This window comes from Leucoraja erinacea, chromosome 7, assembly GCF_028641065.1.
Source record: "Leucoraja erinacea ecotype New England chromosome 7, Leri_hhj_1, whole genome shotgun sequence".
Taxonomy (NCBI): domain Eukaryota; kingdom Metazoa; phylum Chordata; class Chondrichthyes; order Rajiformes; family Rajidae; genus Leucoraja; species Leucoraja erinaceus.
Window position 1 is genome coordinate 24,898,071 of NC_073383.1, and position 22,554 is coordinate 24,920,624.

Genomic DNA, 22,554 nt, shown 5'->3' on the forward strand with positions numbered 1-22,554 from the left:
GAAAATTAAATAAAATATGAAAATGCGTTTATGTGATGCTTTTAACACAGTGAAACATCCCAAGCTGCTTCCCAGAAGCATTGTCATATGAAACTCTGAAAATTAACTACGTGAGAAGACATTAGGGCAAATGACTAAAACTAGATGTCTAAAAGAGGTGAGTTTTAACCAATGCCTTGAGAAAGGAGATAGAGAACAAAGAGGTCTAGAAAGGGAGAGAGTTGACATCCTTGGCAATGAAAGGCAATGGCCTCTAATGTTAGTGCACAAATTCAAGAATGTTTTGACTGTTTTACAAACCATGTTCTCGGGGTATCTAAATTTAAATCTAAATTTTATTAGTTGTTTAAGTTATGACATCGGATGGAAGCTGCATATCAAATCTCGTTGCACATATGTGCAATGACAATAAAATATATTATTATTATTATGATTAAAAGGCCAGAAATCTGGTAGTGCAGAGGTCTTGGAGGGTTGTTAGGAGTGTGCAGATCATGAAATTAGGAAGAGAATGATAATTTTTAAATTGAGAGGTTGCTTAACCAGTAGTGTTGTAAAACAGTGAGATCTTGGGGTACAGCTACATACAGTGCCCTCCATAATGTTTGGGACAAAGACCCATCATTTATTTATTTGAAGGTAGACAAAAGTGCTGGTGAAACTCAGCGGGTGCATCTATGGAGCGAAGGAAATGGGCAACGTTTCGGGCCGAAACCCTGTAAGCCACAATTTGAGATTTGTAATAGAAAAATCACATGTGGTTAAAGTGCACATTATCACATTTTAATAAAGGCCATTTTTATACAATGCAATGCCATGTAAATGAAAGTAGTCATGTTCAGTATTTTGTTGCATATCCTTTGCATACAATGACTGCTTGAAGTCTGCAATTCATGGACATCACCAGTTGTTGGGTGTCTTCTCTGGTGATGCTCTGCCAGGCCTGTATTGCAGTCATCTTTAGCTTATGCTTGTTTTGGGGGCTAGTCCCCTTCAGTTTTCTCTTCAGCATATAAAAGGCATGCTCAATTGGGTTCATATCGGGTGATTGACGGCCGCTCAAGAATTGACCATTTTTTAGCCTTGAAAAACTCCTTTGCTGCTTTAGCAGTATGTTTGGGATCATTGTCTTGCTGTAGAATGAACCGCCGGCCAGAGTTTTGATATATTTGTTTGAACTTGAGCAGATAGGATGTGTCTATACACTTCAGAATTCATTATGCTACTACCATCAACAGTTGTATCATCAATGCAAATAAGTGAGCCAGTACCTTAAGCAGCCACACATGCCCAGGCCGTAACACCCCCACCATCGTGTTTCACAGATGAGGTGGTATGAATTGGATCTTGGGCAGTGCCTTCTCTTCTCCATACTTTGATCTTGCCATCACCCTGATGTAAGTTAATCTTCGTCTTATCTGACCACAAGACCTTTTTCCATAAATGTGGATGCTCTTTTAAATATTCTTGGCAAACTGTAACCTGGCCATCCTATTTTTGAAGCTAACCGGTGGTTTGCATCTTGCGGTGTAACCTCTGTATTTCTGTTCATGAGGTCTTCTGCGGACAGCAGTCATTGACAAATCCACACCCGACACCTGAAGAGTGTTTCTGATCTGTCGGACAGGTGTTTGGGGATTTTTCTTTACTATAGAGAGAATTCTTCTGTCATCAGCTGTGGGGGTCTTCCTTGGCCTGCCAGTCCCTTTGCGATTAGTAAGCTCACCAGTGCTTTCTTTCTTCTTAATGATGTTCCAAACAATTGATTTTGGCAAGCCTAATGTTTGGCTGATGACTCTAACAATTTTATTCTTGTTTCTCAGTCTCACAATGGCTTCCTTGACTTTTATTGGCACAACTTTGGTCCTCATGTTGATAAACATCAATAAACATTTCCAAAGGTGATGGAAAGACTGGAGGAAAGACTAAGGGCTGAGAGCTCTCTTCTCCCTGCATTAAGGAGGCAATTAAACACACCTGAGCAATTACAAACACCTGTGAAGCCATGTGGGGGATGGAGGGGGGGGCTATGTATTAGAATGGCTTTTGACAAGGAACTGCATAGTAGGCTAGTCTGGAAGTTGAGATCACATATGATCCAGAGTGAGCAACACTATTTGATACAAAGTTGGCTTAAAGGAGGAAAGAGAGGTGATATTAGTGGGTTGGACTGGAGGCCTGTAGAAAATGGTGCTACCACGGGGATAGGTGCAGGGTCCACAGTTATTCATTATATTAACAATGTAAATGTAAGTATAAGTGGCATGGTTAGCAAGTATATATGGTGACCTATGAAAAAGGTTAACTATGATTACAATGGTATCTTGATGAACTGGGCCATTGGACATAAGGATGGCAGATGGAGTTTAATTCAGACAAATGAAATGTGTTGCATATTGATAGGATGCACCAGGGTGACATGCATTAAATGGTACAGCCATGGGAATTGTTGGGGACCAGAGAGACCCAGGGATGCAATGTACATATTTCCATGAAGGTAGTTATTTCGATAGTGAGGGTGCTGAAGAAGGCATTTGACACTTTATCTTCATTGGTGAGCGTATTGAGCACAACAGGAATTGGAAGTCATGTCACAGCTGTACAAGATGTCGGTAAGGCCAGATTTGGAGTGCGGATAAGAGTCTGGTTTCCCTGCTGTAGGGACATTGACATTAAACTGCAAATGGTGCAAAAAATATTTATTGCACCATTAAATGTTCAATTATTGCATTATGTGTCTGGTAATAGGTTACCAGGTCTGGGTTACCATTGGCTGGGTTGTTTGTCCTACCAAAATGCAACACTTTACATTTATCTGATTTGAACTCCATCTGCCATTGCTATGTTCATTGGCGTAGTTGATCAAGATCCTATAAGATCTTTAAGGTGAGAGGGGAAAGAATTTAAAAAGGCCTGGGGAGCAACATTTTCACACAGAGGGTGATGCGAACATGGAACGAGCTGCCAGAAGATGTAGAGGCAGGTACGATTAAACATTAAAAAGATACTTTAAAAGATACAATTAGGATCTAAAATCAACCAAGAACTGGACGGTACAGTAGTGCAGCTGGTAGAGCTGCTGCCTCATAGTGCGAGAGACCCATGTTCCATCATGACCTTGGGTCCTGTCTGTGTGCGTTTACCACATTCTCCCCATGACCATGCGTGTTTCCTCCAGGTGTTCCAGTTTCTTCCCAAAGTCGTGCTGGTTTGTAGGTTAATTGGGAATCTGTAAATTGCCCCAAATGTGTAGCGAGTTGATGCGTAAATGGAATAACATAGAATTAGTGTGAACAGGTGATTTCTAAACTAAACTAAACTTGGACAGGTACATAGATAGGAAACTAATTTCTACTCATTAACTTACTCGGTTAAGCAACTTGGTCATCATGGGCAATTTGGACCATAGGCCTTGTTCCTGCGTTGAATAGCTCTGTGACTAATTTGCTTGGTTCACAATGACTGCATCATAACTTTATGTGCTGCAAATCTTCTTTAATCTTTATCCTCTGTATGCCACATTTTTTGCCTGGACAGTAAATTCTCCCTCCCACTTTTCTGACACTACTTGGTCATGCTGCATTGCCCAAGTCCCCAAGGTTGTATTTGTGACTTAAGTTACTGCACTTTTTTCATGTATTGTTTTTTCAAAAGGTTTCTTGGCGGCCTTCCTCCTCATAAAGGTTTAATAGGTTCCTGTGAACACTTTTCCCTTTAGTCTTCTCATGCAACCAATGTCCATAAATTGAAAAGTTTATGCTCAACCTGACATGCTTTTGTAACTGTTTGGTTATGTGCATATACCAGGCAACCACATTAGAATCTAGGAATTATTTAAAATGAGTGCATTCAAATGTTTCCAGTTGGTGGGATGGTGATTCACAATACACCATACTGCTTAATTTAAAAAACCTCCTTTCTTAGTTTGCACGCAGTCAGAGTGATGAGGAAGGGAAATATTATTAATACCATTTAACAGATAGTCACTCCTATCCATTCTATCAGGCCGTATTTCCTTGGGGGTTTTGCTACCGGGAGGCCCCACACATTTTATTACTCATCCTCTAAATTTGTAAGGCACCATCACAGAAACAAAGAATCCAGTGTATTCCTTCAAAACATAAAATGTAATCTCTTCCAATATTAGCAAATAGAATGTGGTCTTCTTTTAGCTGCTATAGGTGATTAGGCTCAGCATACAGACATATTTCAAACCTGGTGCTCACTTCTTTGGCAATGAAACTCACTCTGGTAAGACGCGATTGGAGCAATACAGTTTTTCCACAGCTTCATTTTCATTTGGATGTGGTAAGAAACCCTTTTATTTGAAGGTACACAAAAAAGCTTGAGAAACTCAGCGGGTGCAGCAGCATCTATGGAGCGAAAGAAAAAGGCAACGTTTTGGGCCGAAACCCTTCTTCGAACCCTTTTATTTGACTTTGTGTACTAAAGTTGGACTATGAATTTCAAGCAAATTTATAAAAAAAACATGATAACAGCTGTTTGCATTGTTAATCCATAAATGAATCAATTTTCCCCAAATAAACCTTTGGGGATTACACAAGAAAGCAGAAAATATCCTAAATTAATATAATGTCTACTATGATAATAAGTCTTCCAAAGTTCTGGAACCGTATGTAATTGAACTCCTTGGGATAAAAAAAAGTAATTCAAGCTTACCATATGAGTGATCTTATTATTATATTTTTCTTGCTTCTTTAGTTCTTCAATTTTACTAAGTTCCCATGCATATAACTGTGCCAATTTCCTGATTTCTTTTCCTTCCATTATATCTTGTTGCTTCTCTTGTTTCCTTAGCACTTCATGTTCTTTTATCCTGCCATCAGACAAACTTGTTTAAACATCATTGTTATTACATAAGGTTAATGGGCAAATGAGCAAGTTGCTTGGATATCCCTTCATAAAAGGGCAGCTTACAAAAGATGCTGACAGTTGGTTTCACATATGTTTTGAGATTCGAGAAACTGCAGATGCAAACTGCAAGGACATTTCTATATTTTACTGAAAATATCTGTTGATATTTCCAATGATTCAGGTTGGTCTGTTGTGCCAAAATAAGTGGGTAAGTGATATTAAATGCTAGCTATTTTGGGGGCTCAGATGAGGTTAGGTATTTTAATTGTAACATTGCACTATCAGGAGAATATCTAAAACTCCCATTTTATGCAATGGATCAGGAGGTTTTTGAGGCAGGAGTGCTGCTGCCAAAACCACTCATAAGAATACCCACTTGTGTCCTTTACCAGAGAGTGTTACAGAGGCACAACAGTTAGAACTACTGTTTCACACTCCAGGGAACAAGATTCATTCCCGACCTCACAAACCATCTTTGTAGAGCCTGCATTGCTTTTCTCTGGATGGTCTGGATGGTTTCCTCACACATCCCGAAAATGTGTTGGTAGATTAATTGGCTATTGCATATTATCCCTTAGTGTGGTAAGAGGAGCTGATGAATATATAGGAAAGAAAAGGTCGCAGGGATACCAAAAAGAGGGAGGACAAATCTGATGGGAATTGCGCTGCTGAGACCAGCATGAACGAATAGACTGACTAGCCTCCTCTGTCATAAAGAGTAATTAACTAACAGAGGCACACATAAAATCCTTTCCAGGAAACAATGTTATCGTTCAATTATTTTGTCCTTGAAGCTTCTAAGACACGATAAAGATTTGAATCTCCAGATGGTTCCTACTTCACAGTTCACACTTCATCTAACAGTTATTCCCATTGCAATTTCTGTTTCAGGGCCGGAAAACTAGAAATTCCTGATAATTTTTGCCCAACATGTCTTAAGTTAATGGCTACGACTAGAGATGTCCTAAGCTCCAACCTGCAAGATCATGGTCAGCAGATTTGGATCCTACACAACAGATTGTATCTATGTATGTATTATCTGATCTGTTTGGATAGCATGCAAAACAATGCCTTTCACTGGAGCTCTTGAACATATGATAATAATACACATAAACCTAAACAAATCCTTCAAGCTTTCCCGATGAGGATACAAAAGGGCTACATTGGAAGAATCAGATGTTCTCCAACCCAAGTTTACTACATCATATTTTTAATGCACTCTTCATTGACTTATGAAGCTCTTATGTTTATTTTTGGTGACCATTTGCTACTCGCATGAAAAGAAACAGTTAAAATAAATATATTTGGATTGAATATTTCATGATCTTAGGATGTCCTAAAGCACTCTGCATCCTAGGAGTCATTCTGAATTGTAGGACAAACTGTTTCACAATGGGCATTGATAGATAATTATGAAACGTCAGTTTTTAGTGACAATGATTTAAATATAAATTGGGTTAGGGGTTTTCTAAGATTTACAAACCAAATAAATACATTTTTTTAAATGTAACTGAAGTCAATCCTTTACTCACTGTTGTTCATGGTAATCAGAAAGAGCCTTCCTCTGTTCCTTTTGTTTTAGTATTTTTTGCCACTCAACATCCTCACTTGTGTACATTCGGCGTTGTTTGTCCTCCAGAAATTGTTTTTCTTGAGTTTTAAGAAAATTTTCCTTGTTCTGCTTCAATTTAATCTGGGCTTCTCGTTCTTTTAGTGCTTCAGTAAACATCAGTGCAGCCTTCAAATATATATATATATATATGTGTGTATTAATTATATGGAACATTGAATGCTTATAATGTAGATTATCAAATAAAACTGTCTGCTCAGTTGGAGTTATATGATGAAAGCACAAAATCAAGGAATTTACTCATATCAACATGACTGAATTTTAGCTTTCACATTGTTTCTAATTCCACATTACCAGTAGTTTCCAGGCTATCAATGTGGATATTATATATTTTTATAACAATAATCTTTAAACATCAAATCCAATTTGTATAAATGTGCACACACCTGAAATAAAGTAAAAAGTATTGTTGTCATATATAGTTTGAATTGCAAGCAAAACTGGGATAAAATTCAATATTTGGTTAATAATAAATGTGTTTTAAAAAACTTGACAAAAATTTACTATATTTTTTATATTAACTATAATTTACAAAATTTACTATACTTCTTCACACCCAGATTCCTGTAAGGACTCCATTCCATTCTCCCAATCTCCATCTCCACTGTTCTTATGAGGAGACTTTCCACATCGGTGCTTCTGAGGTACCTTGCTTTTTTATTAAACCTAGCATGTTAAAGCCTGTTTAGCACAATTAACTGGGTTCTTGAATTCTATTTCCTGTACTTCTGTTCTCACTCCCTCTCCTACCAGGCAGAAGAAGAATAAGGTTCCCCTTATCCTCACCATCCACCCGACCACCTCCACGTTCAATAGATCATCCCTTGCCACCTTCAAACAAAATGCCATTATCAGACACATTTGTTCGATGACTCCCTTTTCAGTATTCCAAAAGAACCATGCCATTATGATTCCACCTTCATCTGCCACTTTCGCCTAATACTCCCCTTCTTATGGGACTTTTCATGCAACTGCAGGAGATGACACAGCTGCCCTTTAACAAACTCTTAACATCCAGGGAGCCAAACACTTCTTCCAGAAGAAGCAGCAATTCATTTATACTATTTCCAAATCAGTTTATTGAATATGAGTGCTAAAAATATTTTCTCCTCTGCAATGGAAGAACCAAATCCAGATTAGGCAGTTTAGTTTAGAGATACAGCGTGGCAACATTAACGCTATCCTACATACACTAGAGACATTTTACATTTACACCAAGCCAATTAACCTACAAACCTGTATGTGATTGGAGTGTGGGAGGAAACCGAAGATCTCAGAGAAAACCCACGCAGGTCACGGGGAGAACATTCAAACACCATACAGAGAGCACCCAGGATCGAACCGTGGTCTTCGGTGCTGCAAGGCTGCATCACCGTGCCGCCCCATTGTGTATCACTTTAATTCTCCATCCAACATATATTCTGCCCGTTCTATTTTTGGACTTCTTCACTGTTCCAATGAAGCCTAATATAAACTCGAGGAATAGACCTCGCCTCGTTTTGCAGCAGAATGCAGCCTCTGGACAGTGCTGAATTGAACAATTTCAGATCTGGTATTTTCTATTTTGTGCTGTTTGTGCAGAGTTTGCATTCTCCATTGACGGCGGGGGTTTCAATAGACCATAGGTGCAGGAGTAGGCCATTCGGCCCTTCGAGCCAGCACCGCTGTGGTTTCCTCCCACCTCCCATGGACATGCAGGTTTATAGGATAATTGGTCTTTGTAAAATTGTCCCTAATGTATAGGGAGTGGAGGGGAAAGTGGGATAGCATTGAACTAGTGTGAATAGTTCATCAATGGTTGGGCCAAAGGGCCTGTTTCCATCTGTATCCTTAAACTAAAACCAGACTATGTAATTCTGCAAAGTTGAATGGATCAAAGTTGAAATGTATGAACATATTTGGTGGAAATCTGAAGCTACAGCACAGAATCCCAGACAACAGCTGTGCTATATTGCCAAACAGAGATAGTCTTACCTCTGATTACTCCCAGTAATCTTCCCACCCAAATGCTCTGGTTTTAAGTTAAAATTGTATTTAGAATGAAATGATGTCATTGGATCGTGTTTACATTTTTTAAACAATGTTCTTCTACAGTCAAAAACAATTTAAAATCCAATCACAAGGGAGGGTAGATGGATCCCAGGAGTGGGGAATATCCCCAACATATCATCCAAGGATTTCATATCAAAAAAGAGATACAATTCTGAAGTATCACATTCAAGACATGAAAGATGAGTAAGAGCTTGATCCATATTTGCATTCATCCTCAACAGCTTGGGTTTTATCTGTATGTCACAGGAAGGATATCCACTATCAAAATTGAGGAATATTTTACACAGTTAATCTTATGATTTCATGATAATGAAACATGGGTTGGGTAATGTTAAAAGCAAGGCAAGTACAGAAGGCACAGTTACTATGACAATAAATTAATATTGTTATGAAAGACTACAAGATTAATAATTCTGATGCAGTAACAAAATTGCTAAAAATAATAAATTTCTTAACAGTCACTTAAAACTAATGACTTTTTTAATGCAAAAGAATATTTTCAAATTTAAAAGAAACATTATACTGTACATTAAATCCTTTCACTCTATCGGTCTGGAAGAAAAGTAGAGTTTTAGCCTTTTCCAGATGTTCTTTTCTTTTCTGTGCCATATATTTTGCCTCCTCCAAATCTATTTGTCGCCTCTCCTTTTCTTCCTTTTCTTTACGTAGTTTTCGTGCATTAAGTCTTTTTTGTCTGTGACCCTTGGATAGATTGTACATCTTTTTACACATAAGCTTTTGAATGGTGATTATAACATTTTGAACATGAGATATTAACTTTTAAATTACAATGCATTTGATCTACAGTATTTATAGTGTGATCCTCAATAGATGAATTTTGTTAAAATTCTAGTTCCAAAGTGGCATCTGATAATTTTACACAAAATGCAAGAGATCTTTAATATAGCTCTGAGGGCTTAAAATTATGCAGAGTTATTTACAATTAGTGACCACTGAACATGACAAAACCTATTTAAAAATGTTGGTTTAAATTCTTTATTCTAGCTTTTATGTTTATTTTACTTTTGCTCTGGGCTAAATAGCACAAGGTTAGTGGTTATTTTAAGAAATAACTTATATAATTCCAAATCTGTAGATGCCTCTGCCATATGTATATATAAAAAGAAATCTCGAATTGGCATTCAACCATCCACTTATCAAGAAACCATAATAGTAATAACTATCTCAATGAGGTTAAGAATGAATCAGCCAAGATATCACTGATGCTCAATGAACAGACCAGCCTATTTCTGTTTCTAATCTTACGGTTGGATTTTCAAAGAAAGTTCGACTAATAAAATACAACCAAAGTCTACCCAGTAACCTAAACCCTATTGTAATATTTTTGTGTGACATATTGGTGTTACAGGTGCACAACCTTTTATCCGGAGTTCCGGAAACCGAAAAACTCCGAAAACCGGCCATTTTTTCCCAGGATGTCGTCTGCACACCAAAGATCGCGTTTGGCGCCAAACTTGACCCGAAACGACCCACGGTCAACCCAGGTCTGTACTACTGTAGCGGCTGCCTCCTCCCCGGAGACCGGGGAGACACTTAAACATCCGTAAATCATTGCTTAAATGTTAGTCAGTTAGTTTGGAGGGTTTTTATTTGAAAGGGGGGGGGGTGAAGGGGTAAACTTTAATTCTTAGTCCCCTACCTGGTCAGAGAGGCGGGGAGCGGTCAATGCCTTACCGGGTCGCCGTGCAGTAAGCTCCGCAGCGCTGTGGCCGCCAACTCCCAGCTGGGGCTGCGGGCGGCGCCGGTTGGAGCTCCGACCCCAGCAACTCTACCCCTGGCTGCGGGGCGCTCCAAATCCACCGCCGCCCGCGGCCGGACGCCCGCAGCCCCAGCTCCGCGAATGTTGGGAGTCGGCGGGGAGCGGGCAATGCCTTACCGGGTCGCCGTGCGGTAAGCTCCGGAGCGCTGTGGCCGCCGAATCGCAACATTCGCGGAGCTGGGGCTGCGGGCGTCCGGCCGCGGGCGACGCTGGATTTGGAGCGCCTCGCAGCCAGGGGTAGAGTTGCTGGGGTCGGAGCTCCAACCGGCGCCGCCCGCGGTCAGACGGAGCCCCCAGCTCCGCCATGTTGGGAATCGACGACCAGGTAGGGGACTAAGAATTAAAGTTTCCCCCTTCACACCCCACCACCACCACCACATAAAATCCCTCCAAACTAACTGACTAACATTTATGCAATGATTTACAATGATTCCCCGGTCTCCGGGGAGGAGGCAGCCACTCCAGACTTTTCAAGCCGCCCGCGCTACCTACCTAATCTACGCTAAAAATCTTCCATTCGGAAATCCGAAAATGTCCGAAATCCGACAAGTGTCTGGTCCCAAGGCTTTCGGATAAAAGGTTGTGCACCTGTATCAGGACACCCACATGCATCAAATTATAAACTTGCTCAAAAATGGCGGCAATCAAAATCCTTTTCTCTAATGACATTCAACAGGGTCAATTTAAATCCCCGGACAAACTGAAATTATCTGTTCAATTAGAAAAATGCACGGAAATTGGGTAAAATCTCTGTCATCACTTTTATGTAAACTTGATGGACAATTAATGGACAATTAATGGGTCACTCAAAATTGTTACTGGAAGTGTGATATATTTTTTATCACAACACCCCAACCTTTCCTGATTTACTACATTCATTTTACACCTGTTTATCAGATGCAATCAACTAAAATCAACTATATCTTAGATAATAATAGAAAAATAGTGACTCCTTAATGCATGCAAAGGAATGCTACAAATATTAACTGGTAAATAGTGGTAAGCAATAAAATGATATAATGTTGTACATAATTACATACAGGTACTGTAAAATACTTAAAGAGTGCTTACTGCAACTGTGTTTGTCCAGTGTTTGGTTATTTCCTTCGATTGTAAATGTAAGGCTTCTTTTTCTTCCCTCTGGGCACGTAAAAATTCAGCCTCATGATTTATACCATTCAAATTATCCTGGATGCGTTGCCATTCCACTTTTGGAAGAATTGTAACTTGTCGCAGATCCGTCAGATTTGGAAACTGTACTCCGCCATGTTCATTCGGTTTGTCACGAACCTGCACTAAAATGTCCAAATCATGAAATTTCAAAAAGAGTCAATATTTACCACATTTACCAAAGGTACTTTTTCTAATATGACTCATCTGGTATAATTGGTAGGTGGTAAACCAATTACCAATTCATTATTAGAGAATTAATTACAGTCTTGGGTGTATTGCTTAAAGCAAATTACAAACTGTTTTAACCAAATAAATTTAGAATACCATTGCTTATTCATTCACCTTCATTGTGGCCAATTCCTGAAACTTCAGGATATTCACTCCCCTCCATAAGTACAGCTTTGTGACACATGAGCTGCAGTTGAATCTTTAATATTGTGTAATCTCCAATCTCACTTTTTATGACAGCAGATCTTCAACTCGCAAAAGTTTATCAAGGAAATCCTCAAAAAACATGAAAAATGAACTGTACAGATACGTGCTTTGTGAATCAGCGTTTAAATTGGTTCGTGCAATGGATTAGAAAAATATTAAATTTCCTTAAACAGCTGGCATATTAAGCCAAGCATTTCAACTAATTCCAACTAATATATATTCCTGGCCAATATTTGTTTCTCGGTAACTGTAATCATAAAGTATGGTCATTTATCGAGAAATCTTGCTGTGACTAAATTGGCAGTTGGACTTTCAACATAATAGCAATGAGTACCTTTCAATAAGTTCTTCATTATCTGTAAAAAATACTTTAAATCATGTTAACCTTACAAAACATGTTACATAAACACGTCAATTGAAATAAAAATAACTGTAGATGCTGGAAAACTGAAATAACAGCAAAAAAATGCTAGAAACATTCAGCAGATCAAACCGCATCTGTGGAAAGGGAAAGAGAGTTAGCGATTTTGACCCTGAAGGGTCTTTATCTTGAAAACTTAACATTTCAATTTCCACTGAGTATTTTCTGGATTTATTTCAATATTAGCACCTAAGTGTAATAAGTGTGAACTGAGATCAATGGTGGATACTGTACTTCCAACTCATCCCATCTGTTGTGCAGGAAAGACCTACAGATGCTGGTTTAAACTGAAGGTAACTCTCAGACACCTCCTCCTAGTTATCCTTGGACCATGATCCCACAGACAAGCACCAGGCCTTAATATCACACACCATTTCTGATTTCATTACTTCCGGCTCTCTGCCCTCCAAAGCCACCAACCTTATCATTCCCCAATTTTATCGTCTCCCCAAAACCCACGAACAAAACTGCCCTGGCAGACCCATTGTTTCTGCTTGTTCATATCCCACTGAATTAATTTCCACATACCTCGACTACATCCTATCCCCTCCCCTCCCCTCCCTCCCTACCTATGTCCAAGACACCTCACACGCTCTTCGTCTCTTCAATGACTTCCGTTTTCCAGGCCCCCACTACCTCATCCTTACTATAGATGTCCAGTCACTCTACACCTTCATCCCCCACCAGGAAGGTCTTAAAGCCCTCTGTTTCTTTCCCGACCGCAGAACCAGACAATTTCCATCTACTAACACTCTCCTCCGCCTAGCAGACCTGGTCCTTACCCTTATGGGACTGTCCCACTTAGGTGACTCTTTAGGCAACTGCCAGGTACTAGTTTTAATGGAATTCACCTACGACACCTGGCGAGAACCTACGACAGCAAAATTGTCGCCACTGTCGCCGGATTTTGCAGCAGTCGCCTGTAGTCGCCCAAAAAATCGCCTAAGTGGGACAGGCCCATTAGCAAATTCTCCTTTTACTCCTCCCACTTCCTCCAAATCCAAGATGTAGCTATGGGCACCAGGGCTGCCAACTCTCACGCATTGAGCGTGAGACTCACGCATTTCACAAAATTCTCACGCTCTCACGCTGATCACAAATTTCCCATGCTCAATTTTTTTTTAAAATGAAGTCATGAACAATTCAATTTGCCCAAGGTTTCCAGATCTCCTCCACACTCACCAATGAGAATAGTTTTCTGTCGGTGGGTTTCCTGTAAAGAACTAATTGTCTTAGACTCTTAAGCACACTATTTAAAATGGCAAACTGCAGTACATTTGCCATTCATGGAATCAAAATCTGCAGGTGCTGGAAATTCAAAATAAAGCAAAAATTGTTTTGGAGGTGAGTAAAAACCACGAGGGGAATATATATAAGGTGAATGCATAGTCTTTTTCCCGGGATAGGTGATTCAAGAGGGCATTGGTTTAAAGCAGGGGTGTCAAAACTACTAGCCCGTGGAATGATTTGGAGGGAAAAAATGTAGTTTAGTTTCTCCCCTGTAGATGGTGTTAGGTGAGACACCGCTCACACCCCCCACCCTCACCTCTAGCGGCTCTGTGTCTTTCGGCTGCTCTGTCCACACCCCATGGAGTTTTAACCCCAGCCCGGAGCAAGGAGCAGACCGGGTGAGCAGGGATGAATCTCGGGCTAAGGCTCCACTTCGATGCCCGACCCCCGGGTCACTGACCCTCACCTCCCCGGACCCCTGCTGGACAGAGCACTTGGGCTGGCCCGCATTCCCGGGTGGAGGGGGGGAGAGAGAAACGCTCCCTGGGCATCGCCAAGTCTCTGCTCACTCCGGATGTTGTCGTCGCTTCACTGACACGCATTCTCACACACACACTGGCACACGCAAGGTTTAAAGAGATATGTGCCAAATGGGGCATCTTGATCTGCATGAACAAGTTGGGACGAGGGGCCTGTTTCCAGGCTGTAAGACTTTGACACATTGTAGAAAGGGTGCAATTGCTCTGGAGAGGATCCAGGGGCGATTGATGAAGATGTTGGAAGGGCTGGAATTTTTTTTTCACTGAAGAAAGATTTGATAACTGGGATTGTATTCTCTGCAGCAACGGAGGTGAAGAAAAGACTTAGTTGAGATGAATAATATTATGAGAATAGGACCTGTTTCGCTTAACAAAGAGTGTAGGAAAGAACTGCAGATGCTGGTTTAAGCTGAAGATAGATACTAAAAACTGGATTAACTCAGCAGGACAGGCAGCATCTCTAGAGAGAAAGAATGGGTGATGTTTCGGGTCGAGACCTTCAGACTGAAGAGGTTGAAAACCAGCCATAATACACAATGACTGGAGACGTGTGTTATCCAACTAAGGGCAGAAATCAGAATCATGTGTTCATCTTTATTGACGTGATATCATAATAAATATATTACAGGGAAAAAAAAATAATGGGGTGGCATGTTGGCGTAGCGGTAGAGTTGCTGCCTTGCACCACCACAGACCCAGATCTGACCCTGACTACGGGTGCTGTCTGTACAGAATTTGTACATTCTCCCTTTGACCACATGGATTCTCTGGATAGTCCGGTTTCTCCCCCCCCTCCCCACCCAGTCGTTACGCTCCCTCGCAATTTCTCACTCTCAACTCTCACCCAATGTTGGCAGCCCTGGGGCACTCACATGGGCCCCAGCTATGCCTGCCTCTTTGTAGGATACCTCGAACAATCTCTGTTCCAGGTGTACACTGGCCCTATCCCCGAACTCTATGCAGAACTCATAGACTTCATCAACTTCATCTACTAATTTCCATCCTGCCCTCAAAATTCACTTGGACCATTTCCAGCATCTCTCGATCATTTCTAGATCTCACCGTCTCCATCACAGGAGACAGACTATTGACCAACATCTATTACAAACCCACTGACTCCCATAGCTATCTAGACTACACTTCTTCCCACCCTGCTTCCTGCAATCCCCTACTCCCAATTCCTCCATTACACCGCGTTTGCGCACAGGATTAGGTTTTCCATGCCAGGTCATCGGAGATGTCCTCATTCTTTAGGGAATGGGGGTTGCCCTCTTGCATTATAGATGAGGCTTTCACTAGGGTCTCCTCAATATCCCGCAGCTCTGCTCTTGCTCCCCCTTATCCCATTTGTAACAAGGACAGAGACCCCCTTGTCCTCACCTTCCACCCCATCAGCCGTCGCACACAGCACATAATCCTCCGACATTTTTGCTACCTCCAATGGGATCCCACTACGAGCCACATCTTCCCATCTCCACCCCTTTCCACAGAGATCATTCCCTCCGCAACTCCCTGGTCAACTCGTCCCTTCCCACCCAATCCATCCCCTCCCCAGATACTTTCCCCTGCAACTGCAGGAGATGCAACACTGGTCCCTTTACCTCCCCCCACAACTCCGTTCAAGGATCCTGATAGTCTTTTTAGGTGAGGCAGAGGTTCACGCACCTCCTCCAACCTCATTTACTGTATCCACTGTTCCAGGTGTCGATCATTTCGCTGAATACCTCCGCTCATGTCGCCTAAACCTACCTGATTTCCCGTTGTTGCTCATCAATTTAACTCCCCCTCCCATTCCCAATCTGACCTTTCTGGCCTGGGCCTCTTCCATTGTCAGAGTGAGGCCCAGCGCAAGTTGGAGGAGCAGCACCTCGTATTTCGCTTGGGTAGCTTACATCCCAGCGATATGTACATTGATTTCTCTAACTTCAAGTAGCCCTTGCTTTCCCCCTCTCTTTATCCCCTCCCCTTTCTAGTTCTCCTATCAGTCTTATCTCTGTACAGCCTACTCCCCTGACATCAGTCTGGAGAAGGGTCTCGACCCGAAACATCACTCATTCCTTCTCTCCAGAGATGCTGCCTGTCCCGGTGAGTTACTCCATCATTTTGTGTCATCCCAGATATTTACATTTACAAACAATGAGGATACATTAGCATACATTAACAATTCTGTATTATTCAGGTACAATTTAAGTATTATTTTTCTAATATTACTCAAAAATAATTTCAATGCTATGACTATTAAACAATTTACAATTTAATTCTGTAGTTATAATTTAACACTCCATGCATGGCTACATTTTTCAACATTAAAAACAACTTACCATTCACATCTCCAAGATCCCTTTCCACAGAACATTTTGGGGCACATAGCTTGGTCTTCTGACCTGAAAATATTCTACCTGCAGTGCATACATAATAAGTATAGGATCTGAAAAACGGCAGTCAAAAATATACAATTATGATAATAACCATTGCAACTATTAATGCTATTAACTTACGTTCACAAAATTGTTGACATTATCATGTTCCTCATTAAGAATCTTGTAGATTCTGTAAAGATTTGAGAAATGGAGTGCAATTCGTATTTGGAGCCAAAATATATGAATGATGGTAGATTGCACAAATATAATTGCAAGGTGACTAAAGATGGGAACGGAATATTCTGGGATTCTTGGAATTTTGGAAAGGTAGACAGAAGGAAATAGGAGATGGGGAGATCTTTGTACAAGTTACAAGATACATTTATTTGTCACATATACCAATTGGTACAGTGAAATGTGTGGTCACTGTGTAGCCATACGAATAATAAAGAGCACAGAACACGATAGTCTTTCCCACACATCGGGATCAAAGTTTCCCCACTGCGAGGGAAGGCTCCAAAATTCAGTCATACTCCTCTGTTGTCCTCCCGTGGTCGGGGGGGCTCCCGAACCCCCCACTGTCGCCGCCACGGGTGGCCCGATGTTCAGGCCCATTCGCCGGGGTGATGGAAGTCCGACGTCAGGACTGGAGGACATCCTCACCGGCTTGGACATCCGAATCGGCAACCTCCTACCGGAGTCCGCCACTCCCAAAGTCCACAGGCCGCGCTGGGCGGAGATTCAATGCTGGTGGCCCTCTGCAAAGGGTTCAGGACTCCGCGATGTTGAAGTCAACGCCGCCCGCGCTGGAAGCTCTGCAAACCACAACTCCGATGTTGAAGCAGCAAGCCCAACCCTCCGGAGCTTCAACGGCGATCCAGGTAAGCAATCACCCACTCCGCGATGTATCCAGTACTGCGCTGCCGCTGCTGAAGCTCTGGTCCAGGTCCCCCGCAGGAAAGGCCACTCCAATCCAGGTGGTAGGCCGCGAGCAGGGGGGCGAGGACACGACTCGGAGAATAGTCGCGTCCTCGCCAGTAAGTGACTGGGAAACGGTTTCCCCCTTACCCTACCCCCCTACCCCACATAAAAAAAGCTAAAGAAATCTACCACACAAACTTTTAAAACTGACAAAGATATTTAAAAAGTCAGAAAAACAGACAGAGACTGCCATCAATGCGGCGCCCCTAGTGTAAAGGTTAAGATTAGCACATAAGAAAAATGGTTTGGCTCAGAAGAAGAATCAGTTTGAGACAAAACAAAGGAAACTAATCATTGGTGAGAATAGGCTACAGGATCTCTAATGGCAGCTACAATGTAGGACAGATCTGTCCCTTGTGATCTTGTGCTCTTCCGGTTTGCATGTTTTTTCTATTTGCGCAATAATGGTACTCAATAACGCTACGATTTTTCGCCAGCTTACTTACCGTTCTCCTGTGCTGCAAGTGCAATAAGTTTTGTTCTGATCGATGATATATTGTAAAAGTTATTAAGGTTTAAAAATCATAAAAACCACGCATGCGCAGATTGCTATCTGTCACCGCCACGCAGATTGATCTCCTGTCAGTCAGGAAGGAACATCACCGTCCCAGCGACGCCCCTTCCTGGCACCATTGCCACACTGATTGGCTGCGCCCGCTGTCAATCGGCGGGAGGTCGCCTTGGTGAAGGAGTGACGTTGCCGTCCAAGGTGCTGAGGCCGCGCAGTACCTGGTGGAGAGGGTGGTGCTGCGAGCTGAGCCCGGGGACTGGACCCCGACTGGAGCCAAGGACGAGCCTGGGTCCGCCTTCAGGGACAAGTCCGGAGATGAAGTCGGGGCCTGGACTGGATCCCAGACAGCCGAGCTGAGGGCTGGAGTCATACCCAAGCCCAGGGCCTGGTCAAGGGGTACCAGCGCCTCGGGGGCCACCCGGCCGCCACCATCCTGCAGCACTGCCTTCGCTTCCTGCTCTGTGGGCATCTCCGGCTCGGCTGCCCGCCACCCTCACCCCGCCCCCAGCACAGCGAGCCCGGCTCTGTCGAGGCCCAGGTCCACGAATGTTTTGGCCACCTACAGCCAGGGCCGGGCCGAATATGAGAACCAGGCCGAGTTCCAGGCCCTGCTGCTGGTCTACGACATGGATAGGCACTGAGGCCGGGAAAGGGAATCGGGGGAGGAGGATGAGGGAAATGGTAGGAGGGAGATGGGGTGGTGGAGGGAGATGGGGGGGGGGGGGGGGGGGGGGGGCGGTAGCGCCGAGACACCGCGGGTCCCGGGATGTACAGCGCTCCAGCAGCTCCTGCCCGCGGGCGCGGACACGGAGCGGCCTAACGCACACACACCGTTACGTGGAAAGAGGGAGCGCCCAGCCCAGACCCACAGCACAGGAAGGGGAGGACAGAAGACAGAGGGAGGAGGGAGAGAGGGGATGAGGGAGGGAGGGAGAGAGGGATGAGGGAGGGAGAGAGGGGAGGGAGGGAGAGAGTGAGTGAAGGGGGAAAGTTAGAGAGTGGGGTAGAGGGGTGGGGGTAGGGAGCAGGGTAGAAGGGGGTCCAAGGTGATGGGCAAGGTGGGATGGGGGGCGGTAGAGGGAGAGGGGGACAGGGAAGTGGATTTGATGGGAGGGGATAGGCGTGAGTGGTGGAATATTGCGTTGGGGGAACGGGATGCGTTGGGTGACGAGGCCTCCATGTGACAGGGACCCAACGGGTCCCACTTAATCGAGTTATACATTAAGAAACAATGTGGGCTTGTAATACAGTTACAAGTTTTAATCTTCATATGGACTGAGCAAATTATCTTGACAATGGCAGCCTTCAGGTTGAGTTCATACAGTGTATTGGGGACAGATACGTGAATAATACATTGTGGAACCTACCAGGGAAATGGCTATTTTAGAACTGATCATATGTAAAGGGTCATTCTTATTTTCATATTCAATTTGAGCTAAAACCTGTATTTTAAAGTTAACTAGAAGCAGGCAGAGTTGACTAAAATGAACTGGGACAATTATGAAAAGGTATAGATAAATAATGAAGGTAGATAAAAATGCTGGAGAAATTCAGCGGGTGAGGCAACATCTATGGAGCGAAGGAATAGGTGGCGTTTCGGGTCGAGACCCTTCTTCAGACTGATGTGGGGGTGGTGCGGTGGGAAGAAGAAAGGAAGAAGCGGAGACAGTGGGCTGTGGGAGAGCTGTAAAGGGGAGGGGAAAGAGGGGAAAAAGCAAGGACTACCTGAAATTGGAGAAGTCAATGTTCATACTGCTGGGGTGTAAACTACGCAAGTGAAATATGAGGTGCTGCTCTTCCAATTTGCGGTGGGACTCACTCTGGCCATGGACGAGGCCCAAGACAGAAAGGTCGGTTTTGGAATGGAAGGGGGAGTTGAATTGCTGAAATAAATTGTTTAATTTATAAACAGTTGACTCTTATTTCTGCAAGTAATAGAGATACTAATGATTGTTGAATAAATGTAGTCTTATTTTTCCTTTATCCTTGGATTCTCCCTCATTCCCACTTTCTTTTTCCCACTCTTATTTTCTTTCTTTATGTATCCAGCTTGGTACTAATTTACTCTCCCATCCAATCAGTTTATGTTCTTAAATCTCATTCCGAGGACCAATAATCACAGCGAATCTGTCTTTAACTGCAACAGGCAGTTGAATGCCATGCTGAGTACAGCAGTTTGCAATGTAATTTAGCAAGAGCCTCTCATGTTAAGTGCCTTCTCCTTTCCTCGTAAGTACAGCAACATTGTTTTGCTTCCCTAAAGTCTCTGTCTATTTGGTCTCTGCAACATGTGCACATGACTAGGGTGTATGGCTCCTCATGACTTATGCCATGCAGTCAAAAAGTGGCTGAAATTCACAGTCAACCACTCCATCTGATACTAAAACCCTAATCATCATATCTATTCCATCAATTCCCCCTTGTGGGACAGCTAGCTCATTCATTGAATCACCCTTCTGGAACATTGTTGCACTCCTCTAATGCATATTGATAAGGATACCCAAACTGTATAGAATACACCAGGCATAGTTTTATCAATGCCATTTGTATATGCAGCAAGACATTTTTTTAAACTTTATTTTACTTGCATATTTCTATTCTGTACAAATGTATGTACATGGGGCCCCCAATCCTTATGAATCCCTCCCTCGTGTTATTCCATTCCTTCTACCAAAGTGGATAATTATGTGCATCTCTAAATTATACTTTGTTTACCATTTTCTCATCCAATTAGACTTTGACATTTGTTTCATGGATTCATTTTCCATTTAATTTTACTTTGTCAGCATACATGACAATTAGATGCCTCAGCTACTTCACTAATATAAATTGTGAATGGATAAAGGATGGTATAGTGACCATCTGTATTCTAATCAATACAGTCTGCCATCCTAAAACTCACCCATTCATTCAATTCTGTTCACTGCTCTGCCAATGCCTTAATCTATCCTAATATGACATGCGACAATAAACTAAACTGAAACTATATTCTTCTTAGCCTGCCCTCTAGATTGAGGATAACTTGCTTCCAACACTATTTCTGGAGATTCTGAAGTAACTGTTGAGGCCAATATGGGAACTCTGGCTCTTCCACAAATGGCATTGGAGATATCTGATGGTGCTGATAAGTAGGTTGTAAAGTGGTGTGCTCCTTCTGCTGTATATGATCTGGTGCTTTGTGTTTCCAATGCGTGTGGTCAATCAATAAGATTCCACTTTGAGCGGTCATGGGCCAAGGATTTGCAGCAGTTAGTGCGGATGTTACATTTTTAATGATGCATTGAACTTTTTCTTCTTTCCCCTTGGTAATCTGACAGTGCATGGAATAGAGTGTCTGTTTTGGGAGTCTGGTGATGGACGTGTGAATGTCATGGCCTGCCCAATGAAGACCATCGAGTTGATTTAAGGCCTCAATAATGGGAACTGTTTATCTGAGAGTGGTTGGTTAGATTCACTTCTCCTGCCGGTGGATTTAATTAATTTATTTAAGACATCATTGCTATTGTTGCAATACCTTAAGATGTCAGCTTTAGGTGGGCTAGATCTTAGAAGTAAATAAGACAAGTTGCCCTACAGACCATAATTTTGGTGCCAGTTTTTTGGGTCTTAATGTTCAAATATCTTGTCCCATAAAACTAAAGGCTATGCCGGTACTCGAAAGGTGAATTTACCATATAGGTGGCTCCCAGGGGAATTGTCTTGGGGAATTGTCCTTGTTGAGAAAGAATGCAAATATAACACAAAGTTGACAAACACTCTAGAAATGTGGTGTAATCGGCTTGGTTATGCTGAAAAACATAGTGTACTTACAAACATTACAATTTCAATCTTAGGTAATGGTGAAACCTGCTGTTCTTCAGCCCAGTAACGATGCAATTAATGAACATTTATTTCAATAATACCATACTTCCCAGTCATGTGCTAAAGCACCATTGTTCAGAGCGTCATTGTCGCAACTATATTCGCAATGAGAAAGTACCAGACTTCACAGACAAAGTATGCAGATTATCTTTTCCCAAATGTCTGAAGAAAGGTCTGGACCCAAAAACACCATCCGTCCATTCCCTCCACGGACGTTGACTGACCCGCTTAGTTCCTCTAACCAGCATAACGTGTTTTGCGTGCAACAACTTATTACAGCTCAATCCATCGCCTTGCATCCCCCCGTGAGTTCCTCTAGCATATCGTGCTTTGAGTGCAACAGAGTATTACAGTTCAATCCTACAAATGCAACATGATTTGTGACCGCCAGGTTCAAGAACAGCTTTCCCCCAACAGTGTAGGCTCCTGAACGCCACAAGACACAAACTATGAACCGTCTCGAGTTGCATTGAGGACTGTTTTACACTAGTATTGGGGTTGTTCATTTATTACTTTTCTTTTTGTTTATTCTGTGCTATAAACAACTGTGTTTAAATAGACCTATTATGCTGCTGCAAGTAAGAATATCATTGTTTTTGAAACATAGAAAATAGGTGCAGGAGTAGGCCATTCGGCCCTTCGAGCCTGCACCGCCATTCAATATGATCGTGGCTGATCATCCAACTCAGTATCCTGTACCTGCCTT

At 42.4% G+C, this 22,554-nt stretch overlaps 1 protein-coding gene and 1 long non-coding RNA gene across 3 annotated transcripts in view; one reads left to right on the forward strand and one right to left on the reverse strand.

The window, feature by feature from the left end:
* Nucleotides 1-22,554, reverse strand: part of cfap210 (cilia and flagella associated protein 210) — a 31,485-nt gene that overhangs the window by 8,089 nt on the left and 842 nt on the right. The window contains exons 2-6 of one of the 2 annotated variants that reach the window (XM_055637998.1): nucleotides 16,457-16,534; nucleotides 11,409-11,632; nucleotides 9,086-9,259; nucleotides 6,408-6,613; nucleotides 4,681-4,837 (exon numbers count right to left, since the gene is read on the reverse strand). In XM_055637998.1, coding sequence (XP_055493973.1) covers nucleotides 4,681-4,837; nucleotides 6,408-6,613; nucleotides 9,086-9,259; nucleotides 11,409-11,632; nucleotides 16,457-16,534 — 839 coding nt within the window. The remainder of the gene's footprint in view (nucleotides 1-4,680; nucleotides 4,838-6,407; nucleotides 6,614-9,085; nucleotides 9,260-11,408; nucleotides 11,633-16,456; nucleotides 16,535-22,554) is intronic. The other variant, XM_055637999.1, reaches the window with a different exon arrangement.
* Nucleotides 5-7,119, forward strand: LOC129698765 (uncharacterized). The gene is made up of 3 exons (XR_008723722.1): nucleotides 5-157; nucleotides 5,767-5,903; nucleotides 7,066-7,119. It is a non-coding gene; the product is annotated as an uncharacterized LOC129698765 (long non-coding RNA).